Source organism: Beta vulgaris, chromosome 2, assembly GCF_026745355.1.
Source record: "Beta vulgaris subsp. vulgaris cultivar EL10 chromosome 2, EL10.2, whole genome shotgun sequence".
Classification (NCBI taxonomy): Eukaryota; Viridiplantae; Streptophyta; class Magnoliopsida; order Caryophyllales; family Amaranthaceae; genus Beta; species Beta vulgaris.
In genome coordinates this window covers 5,168,191-5,191,195 of record NC_079203.1, presented here as the reverse complement: position 1 = coordinate 5,191,195, position 23,005 = coordinate 5,168,191, and the positions used below count along the sequence as shown (strand labels likewise).

At 36.6% G+C, this 23,005-nt stretch overlaps 2 protein-coding genes across 2 annotated transcripts; both read right to left on the bottom strand.

Annotated features, from left to right (window-relative positions):
* Window positions 1-1,204: 1,204 nt before the first annotated feature.
* On the bottom strand, window positions 1,205-8,329 carry LOC104887597 (65-kDa microtubule-associated protein 5). The gene is made up of 11 exons (XM_010672261.4): window positions 7,909-8,329; window positions 6,611-6,814; window positions 6,256-6,501; window positions 5,964-6,179; window positions 5,094-5,249; window positions 4,808-4,967; window positions 3,988-4,139; window positions 3,272-3,359; window positions 2,371-2,444; window positions 2,180-2,254; window positions 1,205-1,794 (listed from the first exon to the last, which is right to left on the bottom strand). The coding sequence occupies exons 1-11, from the start codon at window positions 7,972-7,974 to the stop codon at window positions 1,549-1,551; spliced, it is 1,683 nt and encodes a 560-aa protein (XP_010670563.2). The 5' UTR covers window positions 7,975-8,329; the 3' UTR covers window positions 1,205-1,548.
* Window positions 8,330-10,046: 1,717 nt separating this feature from the next.
* Window positions 10,047-17,208, bottom strand: LOC104887602 (proteasome subunit beta type-3-A). Its single transcript, XM_010672273.4, has 7 exons — window positions 17,047-17,208; window positions 16,720-16,901; window positions 16,508-16,615; window positions 14,845-14,934; window positions 12,677-12,761; window positions 11,405-11,499; window positions 10,047-10,326 (listed from the first exon to the last, which is right to left on the bottom strand). The coding sequence occupies exons 1-7, from the start codon at window positions 17,050-17,052 to the stop codon at window positions 10,278-10,280; spliced, it is 615 nt and encodes a 204-aa protein (XP_010670575.1). The 5' UTR covers window positions 17,053-17,208; the 3' UTR covers window positions 10,047-10,277.
* Window positions 17,209-23,005: the final 5,797 nt, after the last annotated feature.

The following is a 23,005-nucleotide window of genomic DNA, read 5'->3' as shown; positions in this document are numbered from 1 at the left end:
TCTGCTCGGCAGATCTTAGCAGCGTTTCCATCACAATCAGCTGATCTTTGCACTTTTTCATAGTTTTTGGTAAATTTTCACCACCAAAAAGTTTCAAGAACCCACTTATTACTCCAGGAGACATCAACTGCTGAAACAGTGCTTGAAGAAACGCAGAGAAGATAGTCTCATATATCTTCATCTTTGAGTTACTATCAAATGCAAAATGGAAAATGAAACTCAGATTATTTTTTTTTTGTGATAGAAGCAAGTAACACCACTCTATTCACTTCTTCTTCAGTAAAGTAGATGAAGAATTTGAATGTGGCAGTACTAAAAGCTTTTTTCCACTGTGCTTTGGAAAAAATTGCCCAAGGATGGCTTGATGGGTACCACTGTACGTCCATACTTATAAATGTCTTGTCTTTTTTCTGCTACTATTACTACACGGCTTGTACTATCAGTCTATCACATCTGTTTTGCTAATAATTGCTACCAAAATTTTGGATTATTATCTTTGACGATATTTACCATTATTCACAAGTTCACATGCTAATTTTAACTTCATTTTAGGCTGATACTTTTATGTTTTTATTCTTCAACTACTAGTTTTTAAAAGTAGGTAAATATACTACTTTTTCCGTTTCATAATAGATGCCACATTGTACATTTTTTGGTGTTTCAAAATAGATTCAACAATATTTTTTTTCCTTATTTAGTGACTTTTGCCTTATACTTTTACCATTTTACCCTTACTAACTTGTTTTAAGTACACTAATCTACTTCACTTTATATGTGGTCCCCAACAGTTTTTTCCCCCTCCTTTTCACATGGGACCACTACAATTAATCTACTTCACTTTATACTAATTAAACATACTTAGAAAATTCTGCCTAGGAGTCCATTTTAACAACAATGTGGCATCTATTATGAAACGGAGGAAGTATTAATTTCAGTACCTTGTAACATTATTTACAACCAAAATGGTCAATTATCCAGCATTGTTCCTTTATTTTCTTCCAAATCTCGCGCATGATTTGCACATCCAAATGAGAGTACTAACAAAGTAACAATACCACTCAAATTCTCTCTTTTCAAAGGTAATTCAAATATATAAATTAGATTCCAAGGCAATTCATATCCTGTTAAATTTAAGTATTTTAAGGTATTACTTGAAAAAAAAAAACACTAAAGATACTAGTACATAAATTTTCCCAGAGAGACGTTAACGAAAGTATAGTCAATGAAATATGCTTAGAAATTCAGCTATCAGTAATTCCCTTCCTAAGAAGTTCGACAATCTAAGAGAGCTCAGTAAACAATTCCAGAAAATATGCAATCCACCATTAAACCCCATATTAACACATACCATCATACCAATAACTAACTATAGAAAATATGCACCTCGATAACACATCTTTTATGACATGAGATTCAGACATGAACAAAAGAAAAATTTCCTAATCTTTTGGTGCTGACTACCCAAAATTACCATCTCTCAATATCCTTTCACCTTGAACATCCTTGCTTTCCACCATATGAAGACCATCAAAACAAAATGAATGAGAGTTAGCTACCACGATATACGGGATCATCTTTGGCAAGAGCTACAAAGTTCACTGGTATAACTCTCGTGCTATCTCTGCGATCTTTACTACCAGATATCCCCATACGCCCTGAGGGAGTTCCTATTCTACGAGCGGGAGTTCCAACCATTGTGTTGTTATTGGTGCTTTGACCCAAAGGCTTTTTAGGCTTTGAACCATAGATCGCTTCTTTTTCTGTCGCAAGCTGTTCCTGCAACTTCTTCTGCTCCTGCGAAATTCGAACCAAGAATCATTATTAATCCTCTGCTTATTACACTACAATATAGAAACAAAACTGAGATATGTAATATATTACTCAGACTCAAGTATCCGGCTTTGCTATATTATGTAAGATTTACATACTTTTGTCGCAAGATGAAGAGTCGAAGTGATAACCATGTTTGCGAGTCCAAGATCCAACATGGGAAAAAGGGTTAAAAAAAGTCCGAGTAACATAGTATCCCAACTCCAATGCAATGTCTAATCTTCTACTGAGGCTATTTGATTTATTTCCACTTTAAAATTAATATAGAAAACACTAAGCAGCTACAGCCTACAGGAAGTGTGGAGGTCACTATAATAGTATAAGATACTACAAGAGATCACAGACATACCCGAGTTCTACGTTTCTCTTCTTCCCTATGCTGACGCTGTGAAGTGTATTCTTGTAATTCATGCAACAGAGGTTCCTGAAAATTGAATACAGCAAAAGATGTTATATATACACACATATAGATAATATGAATCCTTGAGGAATTGAAACTAAGAAATTGATAGGCAAAAGTTTAGGCTTTTGGTCAATCACCTTGCCATAAAGGAACGTCATTCCTTTCTCTATCTCCCAAGCTTTAACTTTTGCTATCAAACTCTCAACAAGAGCTACATAAAAAAAATTAGACGTATGAGAAACGATTCCCACTATTCGGGGAGCATAGGTTATTGAATCAAATTACCATTGCCCAAACAAAAAAATCATTGATCAGATACTTCCTTTTATTTATGTACTTGCAACAATAGAGCATAACGCGAATATTTAGGAGAAGAGATAGATTAAATTAAAAAAAGAAGGAACCCATGTGTTAGGAGAGACAAAGTGAGAATATATTACCATAATGTAAATGCTGCAAATAGTAGGCGACCTTAGAATGGATAATGTTGCAAGTAAATAAGCAGAGGAGGTAATAAGCAAGAAGCCTAGAAAAGAATGGGACAACAAAGGTTTGGAACACGCACTCGAGAAAAAGTTTCCAATATTAAACCGAAGTCCAGAATAACATCTGATATAAGCCAGTCTATCAGCTGACCTATGTCTGCCAGATAAGATAGATCTAGCCATGTTTGATAAGTGCAAATTTCAGGCAATGTTTGCTAAGTGCAAATTTCAGGCAATGTTTGCTAAGTGCGAATTCCAGGCCATGTTTGAAACTCTCATAAACTTTTCACACTAGTCTTGGAGCCTCAAGAAATATGGTTCAGCATATCAAGTTTAACACTACAGCGAAAATTTTCAAACGTGACTAAAGAATATTTAAACCGCAGCAAAATCCATCTATTTTATGAAATCTGGACCCCAAAGGGTTTAAAGACCACAACTCCTTAAGCTCACATACAATCAAGAGTGTAAAGGAGTAAATCTTATAACAGAGCCTTCGCAGCCATTAGTAAAGGAGATGTTTAACAAAAGAAAAAAACATGAAGAAGCTCACAAGGTAATTTGCTGACTAGAGTCCTTGCCTTCTCTGCCCTCTTCAAACTTTTATGTACTCCCCTTCCAGCACAGTATCTATTGTCATCCTGAGGAAGCAAACAAATAAAAAAAAATAAGAAAAAGACCAGGCAATCCAGATAGGAACATCAGACAAGCAAAATCTGTTGACGATGTATGTATACAACTAAAGAGAAGCACAACTCAATCAGAGGCTCACTGTATAAAAATAATTACTATATTAAGATCTTGACAACACTATCATTCAAATGTCACAACACAGATATAGTTATAGTTGTTATATTCATAAAAGAAGAAGAAAAAAAAAGAGTTCGAAATCAAATAGAGAACTTGATGACTTGATTATTTGTTTGATTAATTTGTACAACAAATTGTGAAAATTAAATACTACCTCCGTTCTTTTTCTATTGCTACTCCCCCACCACCCTTTCACTATCTATTGTGATTTTTGCGTAAGGAAAAATATAGTCATGTCAGGTCTTGTTATATTCATCTCGATATATATTTTCAAACTATCAATTTATTATAACTTTTACTAGAAAGTAATAAAAGATATTAATAGTTAAAGTGGTGCATTGGCAAGCATGAAAACTCAATTGTTGCAATAGTAAAAGACCGGAGGAAGTATCAATCAGCACCTAGAAATAAATATGAGCAATGTATCTAAAACACAAGACGAGTTGCATACTTCACTACCTTTTCATATTCATCTAGCCAATTTTCTTCCTCTGCTGCATGTTTCCACTTCTCAACTCTATCAAGTATATCCTTCCTGCTCTGTGCTTCTTCTTTAGCTTGTCTTATTTGATCATCCATACGAAAGAGCATCTCAGACAAATCTACTTTGCCTGTCAAAAGTTTGAGGATAAAAAAATTAACACTTACAAGAATCATAGCGCAACTTCTTGCACAATAATTCCCACAAAGCTCTTCGATGAAGAAACACAGAATGCAGGCCTAAGACTCCAGAATATTTTCCAAGAGGCACACATGGGAAAAACCATAAGAGTTGTGTGGATGACAGGGAAAAGGAGGAATTCAATTTTCTTTCTTTGGATACAACATGAGAAAAGGGAATGGAAGAGAATTAGAAGAATTAGAAGAATTCATTTTCATGCAAATCCTTTGAATGTTGGAAAGATTTGGAGGTAAGATGTAAGCTCAGTCTTCCCTCCTCTTCCTTCCATGATTGTTTAACATAGTATAGGACTGCAACTAGAAGCAACTAATAACCAACCAACTTTTCATGCAAATTGACCTTACAATGAAGAAATAAATTTACAAAGCAAAAACTCTGCACATTCAGCAGCACTTCTCTGATTTAATATCATTTTTCTTTCGATGCAATAGTGTGTTTGCAGACGCAACAAAAAAAAAAAAAAAAAAAAAAAAAAAAAAAAAAAAACGTGAAAGAACTTCAGCTTTTAGGTATTAAAAAAAAAAAAGTAGAGCAGTGATGAGTAGTTCAGCATGAAAATAAGTGATTTATTGACAACAACCGAAAGCATTAACGAACCAGAATCTATGAGGTTAATCAGCATTTTCCTTGCAGCATCAGTGTCTACTTCCATGTGAACCTCTCTATAAATTTCCTCTAGTTCAGTTTGCCTCTTCAATACTAGCTCCCTCATCCTGCTGGCTTTATGAATATTTAACTGCTCAACTTCAAGTTCAGCCTAACGGGAAAAAAAAAATTATGTCAAGCTCCCTGGAAACATATATTGGATGCAACTAAGAGGGAAGTATTCATGACTTTCACACTGACAAACACAAATGGGACACATATTGAGGAAGACAAATACCTGCTCAATGGCATCCATAGAAAGGGAACCCAATCTTGAGACCTCATCAATACAAGAAGAGATTAAGCATGTAATATGCTCGAACTTTTTCTGCTCAGAAGTTGGGATGTCCAAGAGACTCCACAGCTCCATAAGAGCACTGCCCAAATCTTGAATCTGTCCAGACAAGTTTGAACTGGATTACATATGTGTCTAGCATAACAGGGAGTCGTGTCAATCGGATTATGTTCATAAAAAATCAAATGGACGCAGAATATAAATAATCAAATGAAAATATGTCAGTACTGCTGTTGTGGTCAGCATATAAAGTACAAACTAGCAAGAGCAAGAAGTTCAACCAGTATAGCAAAACAATACTACTTAACAGACTCAAAAGCTGAAACTCTGACAATCATGTACACTCATTCTCCATATAATGCATCATCAATTGAACCCAAAACACTTTTGAATGATCACAACAGTAATTCTTGAATTTTCTACAGGATCAATTTGCATTTAGAAGATTCTTAAGCTAAACGGTTTGACTTAGTGACAGGACACTTGACAGAAAAGGCACATATGATTTCACAGGAAAAATTCAGTGAATCTATCAGTGATAGCTGATAAAAAATATCCTTGAAACTAAAAACTACTGGACTTTAGCACATCAGATTTTTTTACTGTCAATACAAAAGACAGATCTGATAGGATGGATGTTTAGGTCACAAATGACTCTAACTTATTATTACAAAAAAAATTAAAAATGTCAAAAGCATTTCTAGGTCTTTATATCTCTGTTTCTATTTCAGAAAATAACAATATATTTGTACAAACATGTTATGGAGATGTGAAAAAGTACGAATATAGGACAGATGCCTATAAATTCATCACCTTTTGCAACCGCTGCTGCTTTTCTTGTTTTAACGATTTCACCACACTCGTTAGTTTAGCGAGAGTATCATTACTAATGCTCTTCAATTGGCCATTTTCATGATCAAGCAAAGAAGGGTGGACCTCAGCTACTGTTGTTGTAAAGTCAACAGACATGACCACTGAAAGCTCATGAATATTACTAATATGAGCATTAACTTTCTGCAAACGGAGAGCCTGGAATGGAAAGAATCAAAGAGTTAATGCCAAGGCATTCAAAGCAGATACTTTTTGAAGATACTAAATGACAAACCTTTTCATTTTGAAGCTCTTCAAGATGTGATTTACGTTCGGCCAGCCTTTGCACGGTTAAGTCTTTTTCATCAACTTGAGGCTCAGCATTATTTATAAACTGATCATTGCCTGCTACCTCAGCACAGATTCGAATTATCTTGGACTCAATTTCAGAGAACTCCTTAACTCTTTGCTGTTTCTTTGATCTCAGATTGTCCAAGACAGGTTTTATAGAAGATAGTTGCTCCCTTAGAGTACCCTTTGCCTTCAGAAGAAGATGGAGAGAAAATAAAGTTAATATATAATTCACTTAAATTACTTGTACAATTACTACTGCTAATTTAGACTGTAATGTCATTGAACAAGAAGCAAACCCGTGCAAAAGAGGTTCTCTCTCCAAGTGTTGAATTAAGCTGAGCAATTTCAGCTTCACCCTCAGCAAGTGCTTGATAAAGATCAGCTTTGTACTTCCTTGTATTCTCCACCTTCCTTCGATAAATGTCAAGGCATTCTTGCTCTAGGTCTAAAAGCATCGTATCTCTTTCACTGTCACTCTCCCCAATTTCATCCCATATTTTCTAAATGACCAAACATATAAGAAAAATTGTAATCAACTTCGATTATAAAAACGTGTAATCACTCAAGTATAGGAACGGAACAAATGCTGAAACAGACACCAGACTGCACTATTCCATAGCAATCAGAACCAATTAAGATTACTCAAATCATTTTCTTTTCTGCTATGACACAAAAACCTTCAAGGAGGTGGGATCATAGATATGGGCACAAAGATCTCAAATTCTCAATCAAGGACTTAAACCTAGTTTTCACCTTTAAGCATGTGACAACCCTATCACAAAGTAATGAACCCATTAAGATGATAAGAAAAAATAGAAGTTGATTACTTGACTAAAATTAGTAATAAAAAGAATAAGAAAACCTCTAAGACAACTATTTCGGTTGTTCCAAGCTCAAAGAACATACTTGGAAAAAATAAAATCTCCGGCTCCATCTTAGGCACAGGGAGAAAAAGTCGACGATTTGACACAACACAAGGCAATGACAGTGTGACACAAAAAAGTTAAACAGCTTCAGTCCTAAAAGAAGTAATTTTATCATAATTGTACCAGTTTAGTTAACTAATTTTAAGCTAAGGTTTGACACCTGAAAATAATAATTGCACCATTTTACTCAGGCTTAAGTCTTACTTGATATTTGGTTGATCTTAAGATGTTTTGCAATAAAAAGGACCCCTATTATAAAGCCATTCTTGCAGTGGCGCTGGCGCCAACCGCGACATAGGCTCAGTGCCTCAACCCAACAATAACTTGTCACAAGAACAACAGCCGTGGCCAAAACACCAACAATTTGCATTAATCAACAGAAAAAGAAAAATTAAAAATGGCATTTTCACTAATTTCAGACAGCTCAAAATTTGAGGATTATAACATAGCATGAAGAATATAAACCTGCATTTGCAAACATGAATTCCACAAAATTTACAAAATTTAGACAAAATCCAACAGTTCCAGAAAACAAACACAGACATAATATAAACAAAATCAAAGATCAAACAACTCAAGAACCAAAATTAATTTGAAGTAATAATAAATGAACAAAATTACTATAAAAAAACAAAGAAAATAAACAAAAATGAGTAAATCAAGAACACCTGTAATTCTTGAAGTAGCGAACCACAAGTAGTAGGAGAGAGAGACGGAGTTGAAGCCTCTCTCATATCGATTTATTTTGAGTGAACCAGAAATTCACTGGTAAAACCAAAAAAAAAATTAAGCACGAAACCCTAGAATTTGAATTTTTGTTTTACAGACAAAGAAGAGAGAGAAAATGAAACGTTACAAAGAGTGTTTATTTTCTGAGAAGTTTGAATATGATTTTTTGTGTAATAAAAATGGATTATTCTTGTTTGAATTTTGGGATCTGAGAGTGAATATTTTTGGAAGTGTAAAGATTGAAGATGTAAAAGGAAAGTATCTGTATTGGCGCGAAATTGTAATAAATGTGAGACGTTTCTACTTTTTTTTGAATTTTTTCAAATTTTGTAGCCTCATTATTTCTTTGTTCTTTTATAAAGAACTCAAGGTATCATTTACTCTCAAGGCAATGCTTTATTTTTTTGGGATGGAGAACATTTAGGCAATGCTTTTTTATTTAGCCTCACTTTTCAACAAATAAAGAAAAAGGTAATGTTCATAATGAATAAAAGAGATAATTTGATATATTAGATGATTTACTAAATTATATTTCTCGTACTTAATAATAGCATATAAATTATATTTCATTTAATTAAATTCAAATTTTTACAAAGATTCTAATGTGAAAAAAAAAAACAAGATTATATTTTAATTTGTGTTGGTCTATAATCATAGGGTTAACTGATTTTTGGGTTTCGTAATGTCTTGGGTTGTTGTATGAACAACAATTATCAGTTTTACGAAAAGTTGCAAACTGAGATTGTAGAAACTGTTTATTGAATAATAAGCTTTTCATGTTGTTATTTGTTACTTCTTTGAGGATAGAAGATATAAGATCACAATTCTATGTAGGATGATATAAAATAACGAGTAACCAAGAAAAATATGCAGACTGTCTTGGCAACTCCTACATAAGAAAATATTTGAGAAGAACTCTTATATAAGATATATTTCTATAAGATAGGTATAGTACTCTTAATTAATCTATTTTATATATACTGTATTGTTGTAAAATATTTTTGTTGGGGAAGACAAGTTACCTAGAATACTCCTCTCTATTATCATTTATCCTCTTTCATTGAAAGAGGGTGAAATACACACTAATGACGGTTGGTTAATTGTGTAGGAAGGATCTCTCAAAAGAAAAAATTGTCTGAAGGAGAGACAAAAGTAATTGCACCATTACTTTGATCTACAACGGCTAGTTTATAAGAAATGAATATGGAGTTACTAATCTTTGTCTAAGGAATCATGGCTGCACAGCCAGACACTTCCATGCAAGGCATTGTTTTTTAACGGTGCATTTCTGTCATGGATTGAAACGATGAGTTAGGCTTATAAGTAGAGACTGGCCTTTTTTTTCTTTCCTTATTCAAAAAAGAGAAAAAAAAAAAGAATAAAATAAAAATAAAAATAAAGCTCCTTATACATAATTGATGTATTAGCTACTCTCTTCTTTATTTCTTTATAAGTAGAGGTTGGCCTTTTTTTTTTCTTTCCTTGTTCAAAAAAGAGAAAAAAAAAGAATAAAATAAAAATAAAGCTCCTTATACATGATTGATGTATTGGCTCCTCTCTTCTTTATTTCTTCGAGTGCTTGTACTTTTGGGTCAGAAAGTGACTCAACTAGACTCTTGCTAAGTTGAAGAATATGGTTTCTTCTTGTCAACTTCCCAAATTCGCACCTAACCAACCCGCAATCCCGCCCCTTCCACAAGAACTTGAAACTTGGAAAATCTACAGAAGAAGAAGAATGCTTGGTTTCTTCGTAGAGGCTTACGCATTTTCTTACCGTAAAAAAAAGCTTACAACTTGGTAAATGGATAATAAGAGTCGTGAACAGAGTAATCAATATAGTGAAGTCGGGTCTAAGTTAATCATATCATGAGTTCATATATATATCTGGCGACAGTCATCCTGCAGACGAAAGCTAGTTTTGCTGGTGTATCGAACAGGTTTGACATCCGGATCTACTAGCATTGTTATCAAATTCACAGCACAGTATTCACGCTTGCAACAAACATGAACAGACATTCTTCAATTCCGGATATGATAAAGAGTCGGAGGCTCTCAAGAGTTAAAACATTCATCAGGATTGACCAAATTCATCTTAATTAACAGAACTCTGCCGACAACTAGAACAAAAGTCTGGAAATGTCTAATTGTAACATATTGTTCAGTAAATGCACTAGAAGCCAGCATTGGCACAAGCTAATGTCCAAAGATATCCTATCAGATTCAACATCCACGGATACAAGTCTAACTAAAGCGTTCCAGAAACAAGATACAAGCGAATTTCGGGAAAGATAAGCCCTCAAGAGAGTCATCAGTCCATCCTGCCCTTCAAGATCCTCTCCTTAATCTCCGTTGGTGTGCTGGAACAGCAAAGCCAAAAAAGAGGTAAAAGGTATTGTTAATAGCCAAAGGATGGATAATGGGTATTTCATGAATTACAATTGCATAATCACGAGGCATAACATGGATCCCCACCCTTTCACAAGTGTTGATGACTGATATAGCATAGTTTACTTGTAATTTGAATCACCGAACATGATAAATATTGCTACTACATACGACCATCAGGTTAAGCTAGTGTTGACTCTAGAGCCTAGTCACGGAACCACGTGGAAGGGTGTGGTCACCTTGATTAATCTTTCAGGTCTAAGAGCAACTAATAAAGCTTGCACTTTTAAAGCTCCGGGGGGGGGGGGGGGGGAGATTGGAGCCACTTAGGCTTGTACTGGGGAAATTAAATATAAGAGGTGAATACAAGTTTTAGGAGTTCGCTGAGAAAGAATGTGTTCCCCATTCCGAAGCCCAATCGTCTACTATGTGCACCTCAATCGTAGCCCTCGTACATTTTCTATCAGGCTTTACTCGCTCCCGCCCCCCACCCAAATCTTTTTCGTTTACTGCTTTAGAAAGTATGTACTGTTCTAATCACTTTTCTCAATTTACTAATTCCTTGGTTTTACAGCAACTGATTACAGGTAATGTTTGAAAATCTCCAGATCAGCAAATAGAGAATCATTGTTGCTTACTTTGTTTCAGAGACAGAATGGATAGAGCAAGGCTAGAAATGCCAACATGGGCTGAGGGTAAAAGATTACAATCAAAAAGCTTCTGGGAAGAAGTCACACCTAAGTCCTAAAGCCAGTGATGCTATTAAATTCCCACCAACCTCTTCAAGATTCTAGACAACTAAAAGGCAAGACCAAGGTGGGATGGAGTCGCCGACCTATGCCAAGATTCCTTGGCCCAAATCCCGCAACCCAACAAATACAACATGAAGCCTACAAAGAGTTTGAAGTGAGAGGCAGCCGATCCAAGGAGCACATAAAATCGATGTAACGCAATATGAATCCCCACCCCCCACCTTCCCACTAAAGGGGCTGAAATTAGTTTCGAGAAATTGTCCGAAAGCGAAAGCATAATATGTGAGATTTTACTTACACAAGATACACATGCCCTCCCCAACCACTCAAACAGTCCCGATCAATTGATGCCTGCAATGCCTGGGAGACTGTCTCGAACAAATCTTCAGGTTCCTGAATCACAAGCACAAGAGTAAAATTACTGCTATGAAACTGGCGAAGGTGTTTCATTCAATATTACATACTACCTCTGTTTTTTTTAGTTGCAACGATTAGACATTTTCTACTCAAACTTTATGTCTAATCGTTGCAACTAAAAAAAAAGAGGTAGTATATGTTTATTTACCCAACATAGACTGCATACTTGTTTCCACCGAAGGCCAAAAGAGGGAGTCTTAAACACCCTTCTTTTATTGGTCTTGATACTATTATGGGCAGTACATACAGAAGACAAGAGATAACAGTACCACTAACAGAAAGAAACAACAACTCTTATGAGAAGGATAAAAGAAAAGTTGTAATATCAAGATCTAGAAAAGGAGCAGAGTTCAGCTACACACAAATTCAGATAAAGGCACATATTTGGACCTTATTTTACCTGCAGAGGGACATATCAACAAGAATACAAAAGAAAGCAACTCAATAAGGGAACAAATATATATATGACCATCATGTCCTCTATACAGCCATATCAGCAGTAACGTGGAAAACTGCAAGCAGGTTTAGATATCTACATTCTAAAAAAAGTCGGTCCAGGTTCACGATCTCTCTTCTCACAGAACTATGAAGGTTAATCTGTAAACTCCAGTTCACATAATGATGATACACTGTCATGTGAAAATTCAGACTAAGAACCACATGCAATAGCTCAACTTAAGCTCTGTTCTTTTCAATCTGAACTACTTGCAAATTATCAGAGCTTATTATACTTGGGTAACCTACTCTGAAAAAAAATTCCTGAAACTTGTTTTTCAAATGTAAAAAGAAATGAGCTATAATATTGAACAACAGTATCAACTAAATATAATTTCAGATGTCAAATATAATTTCAGATTATCATATAATTTCTCTGTTTTTTAGGGTAAATACCACAAGATATTAATATTATCATGTGGATTTTTTTGGGGGGGGGGGGGGGGGGATCATGTGGGATCTTGCAGCATTTACCACATGATGTTTTGAAAAATATTAAGTTAAGATAATTTTCTATTAATACTAGGTAAAGATATTAATAGTCAAAGTTGTGCATCGGAGACCGTGAAAGAACAATGATGCAATGTTTAGAAAAAAAAAAGGAAGTATTAAATTCTCAAACAACAAACAAATGCAGAATAATGGAAAAAAAAAATACCATGTCAGGCTTGTACATGGACTCACAAGCACCATAAAGAGATTCGGATGCAGTCCCAGCAACAACAAAATCTTTAGCAAGCTCCCTGCAAATTATGTGAGATAAGACAGCAATTATGAAATGGAAGAGAAGATATTGCCTTGAATACAAATCTATAGTGACCTATCTTTTAGCTTTTCTTGAAGATTAAGTTTTATGTAATGGGCTTGATATTCTAGAAAAACATAAGTCATACCGTAGGCCTTGAACTATCAAAAGAAATTGACCACCCCAGCAAGTTAAAGGTGTAGCAATTTAGCTGCTAGTGACAGAAAAATTATTTAACTTCCTTTACAATTGATTGCAAATTTTAGATTGATATGGATTTCCATTGCAGGACTAGTTAAAGTGCTGCCATGCAAGAACTCGGCAAACTGATGGCATACATTGTGGCAAAACATCCACCAAAAGATACGCAAATTAGTAAAAGCTAAAACTATAGAAGCAGAAGAAGGAAAAACTGAAGATCAGGACCTAATTTTAGTGCTAGCCTTCTAGACACAGGGGAAAAAAATGAGATTTGATACTGATTTCAAGTTCAAAAGCGGACAAACATGCTATTTACTGTCTAAAAACCCAAGCATGGAATGGACACAAGTCTATATTTAGGTATGCTTTCTGATTTTTCAATCTTCAACATGAATCATAATATGTTGAATAGTCTCTCTGCATCTCACTAGATCGAACTTCTAGACACCATTGGGCATGGCCATAAGGAAATGCACAAGTTTAACTTGTTGACGAACAGCAACGACTAAATAGTAGACACACCATTCAAACCCTCGCTTGCTAATATATATACCAAGACCATTTCCTAAGATAGACAACAGTATCTCAATCACTCTTAAAGGACAGGCAAATATGTTCCCATTAACTCCACCCTCTTTTGCCAGGAGATCACCTAAAGACTCATCTGATTCCCATAAAGTTGCATTATCCGAGTTCAAAATTCCTTGAAACAGCTTAGACATGTCATATCCCAAATTATCAAGAATTATACTTCATCGAGAAACACTTCTTCTCAATTTGCCCATTTTAAGGTCAATACACAATCAAACGACTACGAAAGTCTTGCTTCCAAAGAAGTGTACATTCCCCATAACTTGTATCACAAGGTAATACCTAACTGCTAACTCTGCTGTCAACTCTTGCAAAACTTGAAGCTTCAAAACCTAATACAATTTAGTAGTATCCAGTCCAAAAAGGAGACAGGACTAAGAAGAGTCCCATACAGCACACAGCACTGAACATTATGGCATTGGCGTTAGATCCAGCAGCAAGTATCTAGGCTCAACAATGTCTGGTGGTGTGGCTACAAGTTACAACACATACATAACAATTGTCTGGTTATTTGGTTAATTAAAACAACTCATCCAATGTACAGAAAAACGTGCCTCCACTAAGGCAGTAAGGCACAAGGCAATTGAGGTCAAGCACTTTTCTGTGCTAGACAGGGCGATTTACAATAGGCCCACTCGAGGCGCTCAGTTTTTTACGTCAATTTGTTTTAGTTTTCCTTAATTGCGGCTCACTTCAAAGAGGCACACCTTGGCACGATCCTTATTGGCTCATTGTGCATTGAACTATTTTATACATTGAACTTAACACTGAGAAAGCATTTTTGACAAGATTATGACAAACAAAGTGCAAGTATTATTAAATAAGCTACTGTAACAGCGTGTGAAACCTAATTTCAGAACTTCGAAGACAGAGATGTGACAGATAACACAATCAGTACAATAAGACACGCACACTGAAATGACCCGATAAACGGATAACATATTTTCTGATGATGAGAGTAAAATATACAATCGTGAATTCCCAGACAAATAAGAGAGCGAGCTAAGATAAGATTCTGTCTTGAGTTGTGTTACGCAGGCATGCAGCAGGTTGCGGCAAAGAATCAGATAAACTGAGAAAAGAGACTTGTCCGACATGTGGGAATTAGAAACAAATTAGATCTTTTTGTCCATTTTCTAAAGATGTTTGTATGGAGTAGCAACAGCAGCAGAACTACAAGGCCTCCAAATTGATGTTTATATAACCAGGAAAAAGTTGGAAACAGTGATATCTCACATGGGTATCAATTCCATTGACTACAAAGTAAAAAATAAGAGAAGCAAACATACTTGGCCCCAATTGAATCCATTGTGCAAATGAATGGCTTGTCATCATCACCTAATCCAGCAATCACGGGCTGGCAAAAGTATGGGCCAAACCTAAAATGAACGAGATCCCACAATCAATATTCTAGAAAGCAACAGCGGCAGTGAAACAATAACAACAATCCAATATGTCAATATTAGCGATAAAAGAGACAACCACATGAACACAATATCCCGAAAAATGAAGCTTCAGTTACCACTACTCATTGATAGATCAGCAGAACAAAGAAGAGAAACATGAAATCATACCGAAGTTTACTGAGTCTCGTACGCTAAGTTAATAGAACAAGCTATGGGATAGATGGTGCTAAAACATGCTTCACATGTTATAGGGTAGAATTCTGTGGGAATATAGGACCATCTACACTGCAGAAATGGATAGGAAATTTTTAAAATATGGGTGGCCAAAAGGTTGATCATCTCGGGTGACTGAGTTGACGCGGACAACTTTCCCATAAAGCATACCACATATGTACCATAAAGAGAGCTGACTTGGCCAATCAAGCAGCCCAGGCACGGTGTGGCTAGAGCTACATACGCCGCAGAGATAGGTGAAAATATTAACAGATTACAAATAGATAATGTTTCTCTACAAGCATAAGACCCAGTTACATGCCAAGACCTATTTGTCCAACTTAATTCTCTGCTGATATTTAAGAGGTTTCCGGAGCAAGTACATAAGTTCATTGATTAAAAAAAATCAATTATAATTTTACTGCTACCATCTATGTTACCTGGACTCGTATACCTCCAAGTGTCTGATTGTGCTATTCTATGAAAATCTTCACTGATTTTGGCCCAAAAATGAAGTATCCAAGTGCCCATGTCCATGTCCGAGTGTCAAGGATTTGATACGGTTACTTGAGGTGAATTGAAGAGTCCGTGTAACTTAGGCTAGCATTGATAAGTTTCTAAGAACTATTCAAAAAATGAAACGATGAAAAGAAAAGTGCCCACTCTCAAGGTTTCCGTAACGTTCGCACCCGATAATCGTATTCTAAGGAGATCACAAATCTTCACCCAAAGCAATGTCTACGCGACACAAGTTATTTTAGATGAAAAGCAATGTTGGATACTTGGACAACAAACAGCAATGCCAGTATTCTCTTTCAGTTACTTCAGTATTCAGTCTCGATACAGATCCAATATGTCTACAATGTTCATGAGTATTCCTAGAGCTAGGTGTGCCCAAGATTATCTTGGCCACTCATTTGCTCATTCAGCGCAATTATCCGCTCATTTGTAGCAATCGAAACAAGCAATGAGTAATAATATAGCCTCAATACACCAAACTCCAGGTGTACCCCAGAAAAACCCATAATTTTGCAACATAACGCTACATCGAAACATAAAACCCTCCCTAGACAGGAGCAGCAAGCCTACAAAGGCTCTTGAGTTTCCAATTACTTTTTAGTAACAGTAAGTTCTTCTCTTCTAAAATTAAGCCAACAACAACTATCTCGACTTCCAAACAATTCAAAAGGTCCAATTCCAGCATAAAGAACATGAGTAATATCTTATATTATAACCTATGAAGCATTAATTTCATCATAAACAACATTCTAATAAACAATCCATATTCCATATATACTAAAAGTTATTATATACATAAATAATGAGAGCAAACCTTTTCTCATATAAAATGGCGGAGACGAGATTAGCAAATGTTTCAGGTTTCATATCTCTCTCCTCCCTCAGATGATACAATTTGTGCCGAAACACAAGCCTCTGATATCTTCAAATATTTTTAAAAAAATGACATTATCAGCTCCACAGTTTTTACATTAATTCCAAAACAAAATCGCACAAATTCACAAATCTCAAAAAAAAACCACTTACAGAGTCTGAGCATCGGTGCCGAGACCAGAGAGACCGATGAAAAGACGATCGTGAATTTGGTAAATACGCTGAAAATCAGTGGCAATTGTTTGAAGTTGAACCCCTAATCTTCGATCACTAGCAATTGCGAAGCAATTTTTCCCAACCATTGCCACTAAGGCACTTCCATTGTACTCGAAGATCTGTTTATTTCATCACATAAATGTTCCAAAATCAAATTCAAATCGACAAAAAAACCACACTAAACAGCAGATTGCAAAGGCATATAAAACAAATTAAAACGTAAAATTAGGGTTCGTTCGTTCGTCGAGGAGAGAGAAAACTTACAGACATCTGAAACTCTGAGACGAAATTTGCAGAGAGAGAGAGAGAGAGAGAGAGAGAGAGAGGGGTTTTGAGCGAAATCGAGTAGAAGAAGAAAGGAATTGGAGCTGTGGAGTAATGTTTTCCGTTTATTTACTAGTTAAAAATGATAAAGGGAAGTAGCAAAAAGAAAAGGGAAATTTAGTTTCTTGAACAATAAGGCAAAAGCTTTCTCAAAAAAAAAAAAAAAAATTAAAATTGGGAGAGTGGCCTAGTAGCTCATGAATTTTTAAGGGTGATTTATTATTGGTTCATGAATAATGGTACTCTGATAGCATGAATGGTGATTGGAGATTTACGGGCGTTTATGGACATCCAGAGGAGGAAAATAAAGTAAACACAGGTGCTTTACTACAAGCACTTGCGCAAGCTCCGGTTATGCTGTGGCTTTGTGGGGGTGATTTCAATATCATGTTAATGGAGTTGGAGAAGAAGGGTGGGGCTGATTTTAAAGTTCATGAGGCTACTATACTTCGAGAAGCAATGGACGTTTGCCAGTTCATGGATCTTGGTTTTGTTGGTTATGAGTTTACTTGGTCTAACAATAGGGGTGGAGAGGCAAATATACAAGAACGTATTGATCGATTTTTCGCGAATGACTTATGGAAGACGAGGTTTGCTGGCTCGTTTGTATCACATTTAACAAAGAGAAAATCTGATCACTTACCTCTTCTTGCTAGTGTTTGTGGAGGTCAGGTTGCGGTAGCCATGCGAAATAAAACCAAAAGATTTAGGTTCGAAGCAATGTGGTTGAGGGAGGAGGAGAGTACGGAGGTAGTCACGAGTGCGTGGCAGCGGGGGATGGATGTGGAAGTGAATTTAAGGAGAACAGCTCATAACCTCACCACCTGGAGTAGGAAAAAGTTCGGAAATGTGGCCAAAGAATTACGAGCTTGCCAACACCAAATGAAAGAATTGATGGAGCGTGAGCCTTCAGAGGATAATATGAATGAAATGCAGAATGTTGATGCACGAATGGATGAATTGGAAAAACGTGAAGAAATTTATTGGCACCAACGTAGTCGTCAAAGTTGGATTGAAAGTGGGGATAAAAATACAAAGTTTTTTCATCACAAAGCCAACCAACGTGAAATGCGCAACAATGTTCGTTGTATCAAAAATGCAGCTGGTGATGTATTTGAGGAGGAAGAAGATATTATGGAATGCTTTGTCGATTACTTTAACCATTTGTTTATATCAACTAACAATTGTGACATGGATCCTGTGCTTGATTTAGTTGATCCACTAGTTGATGATCGAATGAAAGAGATGCTGGCAGCACCGTATAGGAGGGAGGAGGTGTCTTTAGCATTGTCCCAAGTGCACCCAAACAAAGCTCCCGGGCCGGATGGAATGAATGCATTGTTTTATCAAACTTTCTGGGAGACCATAGGGGAGGATGTCACTGATAAAATCTTAAACTTTCTGAATGGTGTGGATGATATTGGCGCGGTAAATCAGACTCATATTGTGTTAATTCCCAAGAAAAAGCATTGTGAGTCTCCTGTAGATTACCGTCCGATTAGTTTGTGTAATGTAATTTATAAACTGGCGTCTAAGGTGTTGGCAAACAGAATGAAACAAGTGCTTCCGATGGTCATTCATGAGAGCCAGAGTGGTTTCGTTCCGGGGAGGCTAATTACGGATAATGTCTTAGTAGCCTATGAATGCTTTCACTTCCTGCGCAAGAAAAAAAAGGGGAAAAAGGGATATTTGGGGCTCAAGCTAGACATGAGCAAGGCCTACGATCGTGTAGAGTGGTGTTTTCTTGAAAAAATGATGTTAAAGCTAGGGTTCCCTGAGAGTTACACAAAGATGGTGATGAAGTGTGTTGAAACTGCTGAATTTTCAGTGCTTGTTAATGGACAACCCTCTAGGAAATTTCGTCCATCACGGGGGCTGCGGCAAGGTGATCCGATATCGCCCTTTCTGTTTGTGTTATGTGCTGAAGGATTGTCCACTTTATTGCGAGATGCGGAATCGAAAAAGCTCATTCATGGTGTTAAAATTGGAAGACGAGTCCAACCTATTTCTCACTTATTTTTTGCAGATGACAGTTTATTATTTGTGAGAGCTACAGAAGAAGAAGTGGAGAATGTGTTAGATGTTCTTTCTACTTATGAAGCTGCTTCGGGGCAGAAACTGAATATGGAAAAATCCGAAATGTCTTATAGCCGAAACTTGGAGCCAGAGAAGATTAATATTCTTCAGATGAAGTTGGATTTTAAGGCTGAGGGACATGAAAAATATTTGGGCCTGCCTACTTTCGTAGGTAGCTCAAAAAAAAGAATTTTTCAAACAATTCAGGATCGAGTCTGGAAGAAGTTAAAAGGGTGGAAAGGACAATGTCTTTCACAAGCGGGTAGGGAGGTGTTAATTAAAGCGGTAGCTCAAGCCATACCCTCTTACGCAATGCAGTGTTTTAAGATTCCGAAGAGTATAACGGATGGTATTGCTCAAATGTGCCGAAATTTCTTTTGGGGTCAAAAAGAAGAGGAGCGAAAACTAGCGTGGGTAGCATGGGAGAAGATGTTCCTACCAAAGAAAGATGGTGGTCTGGGGATTCAAAATTTTGAAGTCTTTAATAGAGCATTGTTGGCTAAACAAGCGTGGAGGCTTATAACCATGCATGCCAAACTCATTCATGACTCGCGTCCTAAAAGCTAAGTATTTCCCAATGACTTCTTTTATGGAAGCAAACGAACACTCGAACATTAGCTTCACCTGGAGATCGATATTGTCGGTGAAAAATCTTATCTCAAAAGGGCTTTGTCGTGTGATAGGAGATGGGAGGACAACAAACATGTGGCACGATCCGTGGGTGCCTGGGCTGCCCGAATGTAGGGTGCAGCGAGGAGTAGGAGAAGGGGTGATAAGTGAATACCAAGGTGTTCATGAGCTAATGTTAGATGGCCATTGGAATGTGGAACTTTTAGATGAGGTGTTTAATGGTGAAGAAAGTAGGGCGATTCAGCGAATTCCATTACCAAGGCATGATTCCAAGGATGAGTGGATGTGGTACCACAATGCGAATGGTAAGTTTTCGGTCCGTAGTGCCTATTTTATCGAGCTGCATAGTGGCCAAAGCTCTAAGCCTTCTTCGTCAAGCCCTCACCGGTCGAAAATATGGAAGTATTTATGGAGTACAAAAGTTCCCCAGAAAGTGAAAATGTTTGGGTGGCGGATGCTTCGAAATGCGTTACCTGTACGAGCAAATCTAGCAAGCAGAGGTATGAAGGTGAATAAAGTGTGCGAGAGGTGTGGTGAAGCAGATGAAACGTTGGATCATATGATCATGCGGTGCGTAGAGAGTACAAGGGTGTGGTATGCATCGCCTTTGCGGCTGGAACCAGACAAGGTGAAGGGGGGTTCAGTTCGGGATTGGGTTGAAGCTCTACTAGCGCACAAACAAGAAGCGATGTGGTGGGAGTTGTTCTGGATGCTCTGCTGGGGCATCTGGAAGGGGCACAATGCATGGGTGTTTGAACAAAAAAAATATGTATTTATGGAGGTGGTGGAGAGAGCTGTTAGGGGGGTGTGGGAGTTCCAAAAGGAACCTGATTCTATACAAAGGAATGTGGTAGGGGTGAAATGGAGGTGAGATGGAATGCTCCTAGGGAGGGTGTTTATAAGCTGAACACGGATGCGGCTATAATTAAAGATGTAGGGATAGGCATGGGAGGGGTAGTTCGGGATGAGGACGGTGACGTGATGTTAACTACATGCTGTGGTCTAAGGGGCATTACAGATGTGGATATTGAAGAGGCGTTGAGTGCGATGCATGGATTGCAAATTGCGAGCGAAGCAGGCTTGAGGCACTTGGTGTTGGAAGTGGACTGCAAGAAGCTCTTCCTATATCTTAGTGAAAAAATTCATGAAATATCTCCCTTTGGCAAAATTGTATCAGACATTATAGAGTTTGCTTCTCAATGTTCATGCATATCCTTCTCTCATGTGAAGAGACAAGGGAACAAAGTTGCCCACCTCTTAGCCCAACAGTGTAAATCAGACATGGAGCTAAGAGTGTGGATTGAAGAAGCACCTGTTGAGGTTGCTAGTGCTGTACTGTTGGACAAGGCCTCTGAGTCCTAATAAAGCTGTGTTTTCTGTCAAAAAAAAAAAAATGAATAATGGTACTCTGAACTGCTGGGATTTTCAAACATGTGAGCATATGTTCGTGGATTATATTTTTTATTTGTTTGTGATTAAGTAAATAAATGGGTTCATTCTTATGACACGATTTAATTGTTCATTGTTAAAGATGCTCTTAAGAGTGAATGGAAAAGATATTGAACAAGTATAAATATGTATGTTAATCTCGTTTAGATCATATAATTCGAAATGACTAACAACTTATACACAGAGATAACGTATGCGAGTTTTTGAACATCTGCATATAGAATCATGGACCAAGATTACATTATATCAATATACACCATCCAACGTATAACCAAAGAGAAAATAATTATAGAAAATAGTTATATACTTTGTTTCCTTTACTAATATAAGTTTAGTGTAGTTGAATGGTACATATAAAATTGCTTTCACATACATCCAAATTGTATATGGGAATTTGGGTCAGTTCAATCGGTGAGTTTCCCCTCTACTCTCATGTACTTGGCTAGCAAATAGAACACTAACAAATAGTGAGATGTCTAAAGGAGTCATTTTCCTTACCAAATATTTTTTTTTTTTGTATATTTAAAAGTTAATTTGTGTACATTCTACAAGCTAATCACAATTTTTCCTCTTTAACCTTCTCAGATGCTCTTTTCAAAAATGATATATACACGAGCCAAGTCTTACATCTCTCTTCGCGCACATGACTAGTTAGAGAGAAAGAAGAAAAACATCAAAGAAGGAATTGCAGTTTACTTCATGTCGACTACTTGCGCATCAAGTTCATTTTCTTAAATTACAAACAAAGAAGATGAGTTCGCATATAACTTATGGTGATCTTTTTGTGAGTACTTGGTAAAGTTTCTACCATAATTGGGGGGCGGATCCATCGTGGGTTCAACTGAACCGACCTGGAGAAAAAAAAAGAGGGGAAAAACTGACGAAAAAGCAAAACATATAGTTAAAACCAATTTCGCACCACATTGAATCAGTTGGAAGTCTTTGGCACAGTGGCTTGATGGGTTTTGTAAAGATCTTTGGGGCCTTCAGAAATACGGGCTCAATTACTCGGTGAAGTATTTTGGTACATTTTCCTTCTTTTTTTTTTCTTTTTTTCTTTTTTTTCCCTATCATCTTTTTTTTTTTTTATAGATAAGAAAAAATAATATTAGGAGACCCTCCGCAAGAGGGGTGGTCCTAATATGTCATTTACAAGGATAGTTTGCAAAGCTGAATTAGTACAAGAATCTATGACAAACGGAGAGTCAAGCAGATGGCTAACATTGGCCACCCAGTCTGCGGCTTGATTTGCCTCACGATAAATATGTTGGATAGTCCAAGAGGGGAATGAGCAGAGAGGAGCTCGAATGTCGTGAATGAGGTGAGCAATCTGCCATGGGATGGAGCAATTGCCTAGAACGGAGTTGATAACCAGAAGATTATCGCCTTCAATATGAAGCGTAGAGATCCCCTATTGGAGAGCAAGAAGGATCCCTTTTTGAAGAGCAGTGGCCTCCGCAACGAAGACCGGGATGATTTAGTTTTCGATTTTTATTGTGTTCTCTTGCTACACAATTGTACTTTTTTTCTCTCTCCTTATTTTTCATTCACAAATAACTCTACTTTCAAAGTTTGTTCTGTCTTCGATCAATTTTAAGTTTTGTACGTAGAGCAATTTGCACCTTTTTTTTATATTTTTGGAAACATTTACTTGAATAATTCTCTTTCCACTCATTTCTGAAAATAATCTTAATTTTGGATTATTTTGATAAACTCTCAAGTTTAAGTGGTATTAACGAAATTT

What these genes read in the sequence shown, in the direction of transcription:
- LOC104887597 (XM_010672261.4), bottom strand. Translation starts at nt 7,974, where the DNA reads ATGAGAGAGGCTTCAACTCCGTCTCTCTCTCCTACTACTTGTGGTTCG. An exon ending in GGCTAGATGAATATGAAAAG is followed by an intron (nt 3,360 to 3,987) that starts GTAGTGAAGTAT and finishes TTGCTTCCTCAG; the next exon opens with GATGACAATAGATACTGTGC. An exon ending in TCTAGTCAGCAAATTACCTT is followed by an intron (nt 2,445 to 3,271) that starts GTGAGCTTCTTC and finishes TTTTTTATGTAG; the next exon opens with CTCTTGTTGAGAGTTTGATA.
- LOC104887602 (XM_010672273.4), bottom strand. An exon ending in GGCACCGATGCTCAGACTCT is followed by an intron (nt 16,616 to 16,719) that starts GTAAGTGGTTTT and finishes AAATATTTGAAG; the next exon opens with ATATCAGAGGCTTGTGTTTC. An exon ending in GCCATTTTATATGAGAAAAG is followed by an intron (nt 14,935 to 16,507) that starts GTTTGCTCTCAT and finishes CGTTCATTTTAG; the next exon opens with GTTTGGCCCATACTTTTGCC.